Source organism: Hevea brasiliensis, chromosome 2, assembly GCF_030052815.1.
Source record: "Hevea brasiliensis isolate MT/VB/25A 57/8 chromosome 2, ASM3005281v1, whole genome shotgun sequence".
NCBI lineage: Eukaryota > Viridiplantae > Streptophyta > Magnoliopsida > Malpighiales > Euphorbiaceae > Hevea > Hevea brasiliensis.
Window position 1 is genome coordinate 100,492,794 of NC_079494.1, and position 11,294 is coordinate 100,504,087.

General features: G+C 34.4%; 3 protein-coding genes across 3 annotated transcripts; 2 read left to right on the plus strand and 1 right to left on the minus strand.

The window, feature by feature from the left end:
- Positions 1–2,024: 2,024 nt before the first annotated feature.
- Positions 2,025–3,712, plus strand: LOC110633825 (uncharacterized). Its single transcript, XM_058136474.1, has 2 exons — positions 2,025–2,172; positions 3,208–3,712. The coding sequence occupies exon 2, from the start codon at positions 3,250–3,252 to the stop codon at positions 3,430–3,432; it is 183 nt and encodes a 60-aa protein (XP_057992457.1). The 5' UTR covers positions 2,025–2,172; positions 3,208–3,249; the 3' UTR covers positions 3,433–3,712.
- A 1,782-nt stretch (positions 3,713–5,494) lies between these two features.
- LOC110633824 (uncharacterized) lies at positions 5,495–9,193 on the minus strand. Its single transcript, XM_021782602.2, has 3 exons — positions 9,052–9,193; positions 8,701–8,838; positions 5,495–5,981 (listed from the first exon to the last, which is right to left on the minus strand). Exons 1-3 carry the CDS (start codon positions 9,178–9,180, stop codon positions 5,799–5,801), a joined length of 450 nt encoding a protein of 149 aa, XP_021638294.1. The 5' UTR covers positions 9,181–9,193; the 3' UTR covers positions 5,495–5,798.
- A 226-nt stretch (positions 9,194–9,419) lies between these two features.
- Positions 9,420–11,001, plus strand: LOC110633823 (shewanella-like protein phosphatase 2). Its single transcript, XM_021782601.2, has one exon. The coding sequence runs from the start codon at positions 9,478–9,480 to the stop codon at positions 10,693–10,695; it is 1,218 nt and encodes a 405-aa protein (XP_021638293.2). The 5' UTR covers positions 9,420–9,477; the 3' UTR covers positions 10,696–11,001.
- The last annotated feature ends 293 nt before the right edge of the window (positions 11,002–11,294 follow it).

Sequence of the window (11,294 nt, forward strand, 5' to 3'; positions counted from 1 at the left end):
TGTAAGGAAAACTCTGTCGGATTTCCGGCATGAATTAGGCTGTCTATTGCCTCTTTAGAGTTTTATTTTGACTTAGTACTAATAAATTTATAATTTAATTATTAGGTGATCTATGTCAGCTATTTTTCTCCATCCAGCAACCACAATAGTCCTTGGTGTACTGTGAGTAAAATATTAATTTTAATTATAATTTCGATATTATTATATGTTTAAGCATGCCCATGCATCACTTATAAATATGTATTTATGTAATTAAATACTAGGCCCATTTTTATGTTGCATTCATAATTATTAAAATGCCATGGATGTTGTTGTGGTAATTTGGAGCAGTGTGCGTGAGTTGGCGTGCGTGTGGTATGGTGTTGGCTATGGACAGGACGGGTAGACACGGCTTGAGATCTTCGCTGGGACCCAATTCTTCGGGGTAGACATGGCTTGAGTTCTTCGCTGGGACCCCGATTTGGTTTATTAAGTGGAAGTCCGAGCTTGAGTTTTTCGCTAGCACAAGTTGGATTAAGAGAGCTGTATAGGAGATCAGCTCCCATATATGTATTGTTTGACATTATCGGGTGTGTGAGTGCTTCAAATTACCTTTTTACTATTATGATGTGAAAATATTGTTGATGTTGTATTTCACTCTACAGGGTGCATTAGCTTTAGATAGTTATAGAGATTATGGTTAAAATTGATATTTTACTCTCTGACTGGAACGCTTACTCTTATTCACCTATTTTTCTAGGCTAGAGGAGGAGTTATTTTACAGAGCAACCTATTTTCTTCCTTGCAGATTTAACGTCGAATATTTAAATGTTTTACTATTTTTTTCTAAATTTGAAATCTAGAACTCCGCATGTGTTAGTAATAGTGTGGACCTTGTTAGAAATCGTATTGATTTAAATTTTTCAGATTAATAAATGAAGATTTGTATGGTATTTAAACATTTTGTAAATGAGGTAACAGGGTTGAGCTGGGCTCTCCTAATTTTAGTTTCTGATAATTTCTAGGCTAAGTTGGCCCGAAATAAAATTATAACAGTTTAATTTAAATTATTTTTATATGCATATTGGGCCTAAATTGTAGGCTTGGTTATGGGTTGAGGAATAGTTAGGCTTACTACGGGCCTCAGGGGCTTTACGCTGGCCCGGGTTCTAGTGCCAGTCCGGCCCACAGGTTGGGTCGTGACATATACTATAAAATTTTATTAATGATAAAAATTTAATTAATAATGTTAAATGTAATTTAAATTTATATTAATATTTTGAATAATTATATATCTATCAAAATTAAATTTGATTTTCATTTTTTAAATTATTATTAATTATTTTTAAAAATATTTTTTATAAAAATATAGTAATATAATACCTAATATTTTTAATAAGAATTGATATAATTTATACTTGATAAAATATAAATATATAAACTATTTAATTTTAAATTTTGAAAAAAAAAAGAATAATAAATTATTTTTAAATAATACTAATTTATATATTTTAATATGTTATATGGCGAGTTTTTAAGAAGTTAAGTGACTTACTTCTATAAGCTAAGTATTTTAATATGTCACGTGACATTTTTTTTAAAGTTAAATGACTTATTTTTGTAAGCCATTTTTAAGGTTTAACTTATATATATATATATGAATTAACTCATAAGGCCAGCAAAAAGAATATTAATAAAGTTGAATTTGACTCATTAGTTAAATGGGATTAAATTTCGAATTCAAATTTGATTCATTAAGCGAATGAGTTATATTGAATTTTTATCAAATCAATTAAGTAGCTTACAACTGAATTAATTTATTTATACTTTTTTTTACTAAAGAAAAAAAAATAATGTTATCAATGAAACAATAATCTCAAATCGTATTGTATCCCATTAAGACATTTAATTAAAAATTAAAATTAAATAATAATTTTCAACATCATTAACAAAATGTCATTTTTTTAATCTAAAATAAATATTCAAATTGGAAATGAAAAATTTTAACATTTTGGCTCAATTTGCAATAAGCCAAAATTTAAGGGTATTTGGGGGGAAAAAAAAATCCCCGGCTGGGCCACGGCCCTTTTTAACCAAATCCTGCTTGTCAAATGTCAAGCTCGAAAGAAAGGGAGAGATTGGTTTCTAGGGTTTACGGGGTTTTGATTTTCCTATCGATCCGACAATTGTCAGGTTACTTTCTATTTGCTTACTTTTGGATTTTGATTTTCTCATTTCTCTTTATCTGTTTGGTTGCGGAGTAAGTGTAGAAAAAGGAAAATTTATTTTGCTGGAATTTTTTTCTTCCATTTAATGCAACTAGCTTGATAAGCGTAAAGTTTTAGAGCAGATTACGAACATTGAGAGGTTGTCTGCTTTCTTTTTCGCTCATCCAACTTTAGGTTAAGATTTCAATGGGGGTGCTTATCAAAAGCGCAAATGGAATCTTAAATCGTACGAGTTTCACACGATTCATGTACTTAGTTTACTGGTTGCTTCTGTCTACTGGTTTTCTGAATTTGGTTCTCCTCAATTAGTTTCTTGCATGTGGGTTGTGGGTTTAATGCCCAAATCCTAATGGAATGCTTACATTTCCTTTGAATGCTATCTATTTTAGGTAGTTCATAAAATCTTATGATTTTACTTTGGTCTTTCATTTAGAAACTAAGGGCCTGATTCTGGGATGAGAAATGAGAAAATAGAGGAGAAACAAAGGATTATGTCTGTTCTGGTCGATTAATTAGTTTATAATAGGGAGTTAAATAGTGATATTCCAAAACATATTATATTGCCTCCATGTCTAACTAAAATTTAGTTATCTCCTAAACCAATATAGACCCATGTAATTTTTTGCTTAACCTCAAATCCTTCATGCTCTATATCATAGAAAACTGTTACCTTTCAATCGTTTTCTGATCGGTCTGTTGTTTTATAAGATTCACATGTTTTGCATCCTCCCGCCTGTAGTCTGGGGGTTGGAGTGCGCCATCTAAATTTTAAGTGGCGCTCTGCTCATTTGAAGGAGCATGTTGGTTTTTAGGGGAAGTTAAAGAGTTGAAAAAACTATGGTTTGTATTAATAAGGGGTAACAAGTGCATTGAGAGCCCTGCAGACATGGTTGGACATTTGCATTTCACTTTATCCTAGTAAAGAATTTGAGAATGGCATTTCAAATGCTCCTTTGCTGGTAACAGACTAATTCTATATGTTTTCTTTTATACTTTTCAGCTTTGTTTGCATAAAGCTTGGCTGTGAGTTTTTCCTCGCAAGATGACTGGAATCTTGGGATTCAGGAACCTTTCACCGAAGACTAAGAATTTGGTAGTTGCTGGTGGCTTGTCAGCATTTGTCTTGGGGGTATATTTTTACACTATGAGAGCTGTTGGTGGTACAGATGAGCTTCAGGTTGCTATAGATAAGTTTGAAGGACAGAAAAGCAAGCAGGATGCTTGAGGCAAGCAGGCTACTGAAGGCTTGATCTTATGATCTTTGGTGTAATAATGTAATCACAGACCGAGGATAATCTTTTTGAAAAGCTGTATTTTGTTTCTTGGCAAGATTGCATTTTACTTTGATCTGTATGGAAAATTGAAAATGAAAAGAAGCTAGCTAGTTCTCAAGTTTTGTCCACCAGCTTTACGATTGTGAATAAATAAGCACTGAATGACCTCGGCGGATATCCACACAGACGGTTTGTCTGTTGGATTAGTAATTTATCTCTGTTATGACTTTATGACTCTGCAGCCTAACTGTCGTGTGTATCAGTAACTATAATTTGGCCTACAGATAATAGAAGTATTTTCTCTTGCAAGTCGGCCGTTGTGCTTTTGGCGAAAATATCCTTATTTTCCCTTGCCCCTTGCATCCAAAAGAATTCTACTTTTTACGGCTCGTTTGGATATGATTTGTGGTCGTTTCATACTCCAAATTTTATTTTTTACAGCTTGTTTAGATCATTGTTTATGTATTTTTACGGCTCTTGGACAATGGTTTGTCGTGGTTTTATGTTCTATAATGTATTTATTTTACCACAGTTTTTTGAATCACTAAATCATGGGTTTGAGATGATTTAAAATTTTTTAATAAATTGATGGTTTAAAATTTTTAATTTGAGATAATTATTTATTTTATTTTTATATAATTTATAAAATTTCATCAGAAATTTTATATATTTATAAGATATACTTAATGATTAATTAAAAAAAATAAAATGTCTTTAATTATCACTATGATAATATTATTTATAAATTAATATTTTATTTAAATAAATATTTTTAAATTATTTATATATTTAAAATAAGAATAATAATTTTTTTATTTATTCCATCATATTACTTATTTTTTTTCAAATATATTAATAATAAAAGTTATATAATGCAATATGGTACATGAATAAATAACACTGCATTCAATTCAAGCAGGTTGTCAAAATGGGGCATAAACAGCTCTAGGTAAATTATATTAGCAAAAACACTGTAATTGGGTAAATTATAGAATGCTTGGCGTGCATGTGCATTCACCCATTTTTTCTAGGTTTGTTTCATGGTTCGAAAATCCATATGTGATTGTATAGTGCCACCGCGGAAAAATAAACGACAACACCAACAGTGATGGTGTCCAATCCATATACTACTGTCAGTATAAGCGGCGGCAGAACTAAATAAATCTAACTAAAAAAGAATATTTGCAAGATACTAACAATAGCGGTGTTGGAATGAGTACCAACAGTGTAAGTGTCGATGTAGTGAAATCTTTATAGAAAATCGATATAGTGTCAACAAGTAGAGAAGTATAAAATTATGATGTTATTGGGCTTATAATCATATCTCTAAATTAGTCGGCAAGTTGAGAAATATGAGAGTGGTATAAATTGTAATATTGTTGGGTTTTTTTTTTCTCTAAATATGTATTAGGAACCATTTTGAAAATAAAAAATACCGACACTCATACTGTCTATAACTGTTTTTACAGAGATTTTCTTGAGACTTGATGGAATCTCTTAACTACACCTATACTGACAATACTATCGGTGATATGGCATCTCTCACTTATGCCGATACTCATACTGTCGGTGATATCATTGATTGCCTCCCGAGAATTTTCACAGCTTGAGGCATACCGACACTGTTGACATATAGTATTGTCATCTTAACCATTGATTTGGTGTTCAACTTTTCCACTCTGGAATTTTTCACCCTGCTTTGGTAAATACTTTACCTAATACACAAATTTTTACTCAATTTTGGCAAAATGCTCTAATTCTTGGGATGTTCAGCAGAAAAGGGTAATTCAGCACAAGGATTCTGAACATGTCAAGAACAGATCTTAACAATGTTAAGTAATGCAATCATCCAAAGGTAAATAATAGAAAACAAAGCCACCTGCAGCTGCAGATGAGTATCATATCGTTCTCATCCAACTTGGAAAATATGGACTGAACCTGGACTACTACTAAGGGTAACCCTGGCATAATGCACCTAAAGAAACCATACAACATCAAAATTGGAGAAAAAAGTGCATATCAAATAGGTATTCTTTTATTTTTGAATTTTCCAAAACAATTTGCTCAAGTGAACAAGTACTATTACTGCCTTCCGGTGTCAGCAGGCAATATCTCAATTCCTTAAACTCAGAGTTGACATCAATTTGGTAAGCACTAAGCAGGTGTTAAAATATATGACTAGTTATATCTTCCAGTCTCTCCATCGTTAAAGACACAGCACAGCATTAGCTCTATGGTCTGCCAATTTTCGTCACTACACCAGGAATTTGGTAACTACAAAAAGATTGAAAAATTATTGCGCCAACATGCATTTAGTTTAATCACTGATGGCGAGAGATGTTTTCAATCTTCCAACCAGATGTGGTAGGGCCTTGATGTTATCTTGGATTGACTGGTCAACACATGACTCCAGAGCATTCACAGCTTCAGATCCAACCTGTTGGAGCTTAGCTGCCTCAAACTTGTCCTGGCAGACCATCAAAGACCTATTCAACCTTTCCTGCATTCAATTAGAAAAATCGATATCAGTATTACGCGATGCAATAACCTGACAAGGATTTTCCGAAATATAACAGTGCTGATAAGATATATTGACAAGATGTACACTAAAGCACCTATGCAAGGTACATTGTTTGTCTAACACTAACTCTCTCAGACACACTCACAAGTCACAAACGAAAAACATACATGCACACAAGCATGCAGCATTGAGCCGCAAGATTCTAATTTCTCAAGGGTGGCACAATATGATAAAAACACAATAGTGCCACACAAGTCTTGAAGATTCAGAAATTCAGCCACGCAATAACAAGCATAATCAATCTCTCATGGAACCCCCACATCCAACTCTACAAACAATATCTATACCAGCAATAGAGGAAAAAAAACTGACTGAATGGATGGTTTGGTCCCATAGCTCCTTAAGCCACAATATTTTGAGTTCTCCAACAGTAAACTCAGGAGGCATTATTATCAAGAAAATTGATAGATGGATAAGCACTTTGATTCACAGCTTATACTTTTTATTTTTGTACTAATAATGCATATTTTAGAAAAGAAAGATCAGAAAATTTTCTTTCAAGCAGAAGCAACGTCTTTTTCCATCTCTTAAAGACAAAACCTTTTCTAAAACACAAATAACTGCACGCATGAATGCTATAGTTACTGGTTTCACCTTTCAGTAGAAGCCAAATATATTTGCAGAAGAAAAATTGCATTTTGAAAAGTAAAAAGAATTTAATAAAACAGAAACAGGAAGAAAAGGTACAACAAATATGGAATAATCACCCTGGCCTTGCCAATTCAGCCATTTCCTCAAAACACATTCCAAAAAAAATACCCATTTCACCAACTTAACTATGTTTGGCACTTTGGCTAAATCTAAAATGGGAGGGAAAAAGAAACATACAATGTCATGCTCTATGGTTTTCTAATTTCCAAAAATACCCATTTCGGATTTGTTTTCCTTATCTTTTTTAAACTTATGGTTTGCCTGACCTAAAACCTGTGTGTGCAAGAGAAAGAGAGAGAAAGGCGGTGAGCTTTCAGTTTTGTGATATGACGCATTTGGAGAGTAAGTTAGGAAGTACAGAGTACTGTAGCTCTTCCCACATTTAATTAGGCTTCATAATAATTTTTTAATTAAACGCTTAATCTTTCTCTGTGTCTGCTAACTAAAGTCTTGTTTGGCATTGAATTTCAAAGCCTGAAACTGCTTTTCTGAGTAAAAGTACCATTTTAGATATTGTTGAAAAAAGTAGTTTGAAAAAAGTTGTTTTGTTATTTGAGTGTTCTTATGACTAAAACTGATCAAATTTAATTTTTAATTATTTTTTAACACTCTCTAACTAGTATATTTAAAAAAGTGATTTTCTCAACAGCAGTTTTAACAGAATGCCAAACAGGCCCTAACTATGTACACAAATACAGGAAAAACACCAAAAAAAAAAAAGAATTAAGTGATTAAATGAAAATGGAATTAAAATTAAAGTTGAGTCAAGAACATCCAAGCTCATCCTTGCTACAAACTCACTATAGGAGTACCTTCATAGCAAACATACATTATTTGTCCCACTAAGGTCACTATAAACGTGTGAGATAGATAACTAATACTTGGATTTGAAATCTGACCCCTATGAGGCTTAGGAGCATTATTTATAAAACTGAATATCCCACTAAGCTTTTTGCAGGCAAGTTTAAGCATTTAACTTTTACTAAATGCTTTGACAGCAGAGAGAATATCCATGGATAATCTAGAAGGAAGTAAATTGTATACCCCAAGAATTTCATTAATACTTGCCTTCGGTCCAGATTATATGTCAAATATCAGGCAAAAATCATAAACACAAACTTGATAGCCATGAGATAGAACGTGACAGGCGACCTTACAAGAATGATTTTAATAATATGAAATGCAGCTTAGTGAGCTCTAAAATAAGGGAGATGAACCAGGAAAAATTGGAAGAGACACTCAATATAGGCAATCTGCAAGAAGGGGAAGATCAATAGATACTTTCTTTTTGAGAAATCAGCTGAATCCCTAGCACACTATCAATGCGTTTTTTTTTTTGGACTAGCCAATTGAGAGAATTGACACATTAAGTAACCAAAACCTTTTGAGCTGCAGTAGGAATGGTTGTGTGGTTCATGGGCTTGGAAGGATACATGCTCTTCCGAAACGGGTAATAAATATTATCTTCCTTAGTTTCCTGTTACCATTTTTTGGGTTGTACATAGACCAGAAAATAGAAGGGCTTAATTTTTCTCCGTCCTTGAAGGTGTATGAGTTAACAACCTGTATTTTGGAAAAGAAATTGTAGATTTGTAGAATGACTCTCATGAATGAATCATCTTCTGCACATTGGCTGAAAACCCTGTCCCATCTAATTATCATTTCATATTTGCTTATAAGGAAAAAGATAAGGGATATGGCTTAAAAAAAAAATCTGCATTTGCCCGGATGCTCCAAAAGAAAATAATTGGAGTAATAACAAAAAGATGCCATTCCACATGTTTCAACCAAAAATAGGGGGAAAACAACCTAAACAAGTAGCGATTAACACCAAGGCACTATAAAATTCAATCTGGAAGAATTTAAGCAAGAATTTTCATGTCAAAGTTACTCCTTTTTCTCCATATTTCTATTTTTGTAATAACCACATCTAAACATAAATTACTCAGTAAAAGATAAAATAAATTCGAAAAGGAGATGAATTTACTTGAAATTTGCTCATCTCGTTCTCAAATTGTTGCTGAGCTTTAAGAACTGGGACGCTGCAATGTTCAACACAATTGCCAATCTCTTCTTGCTTTCTTCTCCTATCAAAGCATTCATATGCACATTTGAAGTATGCTTGCTGCAAGAAATCACGTTACAAACAATACCCAAAGATATCAAAAGAAGTCTGCAATTAACTAGAAAGCAGGATAAATAAAGGGCATAAATTTTGTTTGCTTTCATAGAATCTGGATAGACCAAAAGGGCAAATCTCAACCAAACCCATCAGAAATTGAGGAATACCCAGGTAAGACAAGCTGCAATAAATCTAAAACCCGCACGAAATGCACACCTGAAGAGTGAAATTGATGTGGTCTTGGACAGGAGAGAGATGGGTCTGTGCAGATGTATTGACTTCGTCAAGCTTCCTTCTCAATCTCTCTGATACCATTTGCTGTTCAAGTGCTGCTATGTGATCCATATCTGTGATCAATTGAATTCCTGCCAATTTCTAAAATCCGTAACTTTAGGTTTGAGGTTTGGGGATTTTTTGTCTATATAAGGGCTAAGGTTTTAGCTTAGGGTTTTTCGCTGTGTGAGGCGACCCAGCAAGGCGGCAGGTGGGTCGGGTTGAAAAATTACCAACCCGATCTTCGGCCCACTTGGACTTGGTCGTTGGTGCTTTTGTTTCGTCTCCTCTCAGCCTTCTTCCCCAGCAGTCAAAAACCTTAAAAAATTGAAAAACAAAACAAGACCCACGCCACGAAGAGAAGCAAAAATGGAAGACGAAGAAAACAACCCAACATGCAGAGACGTCCCGAGTCTCCTCTCCTCCTTTGTCGACATATTCGTCGATTTCTCTGTTAGTGGCGGCCTCTTCTTGCCCCCTCTAGACCCTAATTTCAGAGGTTCTCCAAATCACCTAAGTACAACTCCTGATGGAACCTTCAATTTGCGAACCCATTACTCCACTCCTGATCGTCTAATTGCAATCGGCGATTTACACGGTGATTTAGAGAAGTCCAAACAAGCTCTAAGGCTGGCGGGTTTGATTGATATGTCTAATAGGTGGTCTGGTGGGTCTGCCATGGTGGTTCAGATAGGTGATGTGCTTGATCGAGGTGGTGAGGAGCTGAAAATCCTCTATTTTTTGGAGAAATTAAAGAGAGAAGCAGTGAAAAGTGGAGGCAATTTGATTACTATGAATGGGAACCATGAGATTATGAATGTAGAAGGCGATTTTAGATATGTGACAAAGTTAGGGTTAGAGGAGTTCACAAATTGGGCTTATTGGTATTGCGTAGGCAACAAAATGAAGAGTCTATGTGTAGGACTGGAAAAGCCGAAGGATATCTTTGATGGGATTCCTTTAACTTTTCGAGGAGTTAAAGAAGAGTATTTTCATGGTATGAGAGCTAGAATTGCTGCATTGAGACCTGATGGCCCTATAGCCAATAAATTTTTGTCAAAGAATTTGACTGTGTTGGTTGTTGGGGATTCAGTTTTTGTTCATGGAGGATTATTAGCAGAACATGTGGACTATGGGTTGGAGAGGATGAATAAGGAGGTTAGGGATTGGATTACTGGGTTAACACAAAAATCTGCGCCACTTTATTGCAAAGGGAGGAATGGTGTTGTTTGGTTGAGGAAGTTCTCTGATGAGGTGGCTAAGAACTGTGATTGTTCAGCTCTGGAACATGTTCTTGCTACAATTCCTGGGGTGAAGAGGATGATTATGGGCCATACTATTCAGGAGGCTGGCATTAATGGGGTTTGTGACAATAGGGCAATAAGGATTGATGTGGGTATGTCAAAAGGGTGCACAAATGGGTTGCCTGAAGTTTTGGAGATCAATGGGAATTCGGAGTTGCGGGTGTTGACATCCAATCCATTGTATCAGAACAAGTACAAGCCTTATTTGGATGATGATAGGAAGCGGGGCCTTGGGTTGCTTATACCAGAAAGCAGACCAAAACAGGTGGAAGTGAAGGCTTAAGAGTTTGTTTGTCTGAACTTCATTAATGCTTTGCCTTATGGCAATTAAATCATAGATGGATGGGATGAATGTTGTTTAGCAGGATCAGGAATTGTAAAGCATTGCTTAGAGTAGATTGACAAAAGAAGTTTAATCAATACAAAGCTTACTCAGAAAATTTCCTATTTGACTTGCATTCCTGTTGTTTTTATTGTTTCTGCAAAAATTATCTTCCTTATGGAATAGCAATGAAAAATTTTGTGCCTTTACCTTGAAAATAATGAATATGCTTGATCCAAAGCTATCCTAAATGAATTAGATTTGTTACATGTGTACTATTTTTGCCATTTTGCTTTTACTGCATTCATATACTTTGTTGAAGTATAACACATTTGCTTATCAGACCAATATTACCGGCACATGACAGCCGCAATGCTTACTGGTAGTTCTATTGCTGTGGCACACTGGTAAATGGCTATGGAATTTCAGCTAGAAACATGGCCAATATTATCTCTGGATTCTGGTAGAGGTGCTTTGTGGTACTCTATGTTTTTGTAAATGCATTTCAGTCAATACAAAGATTGCTTCAGAATTGAGATTGTGCAGCTATTTTTGTTCGA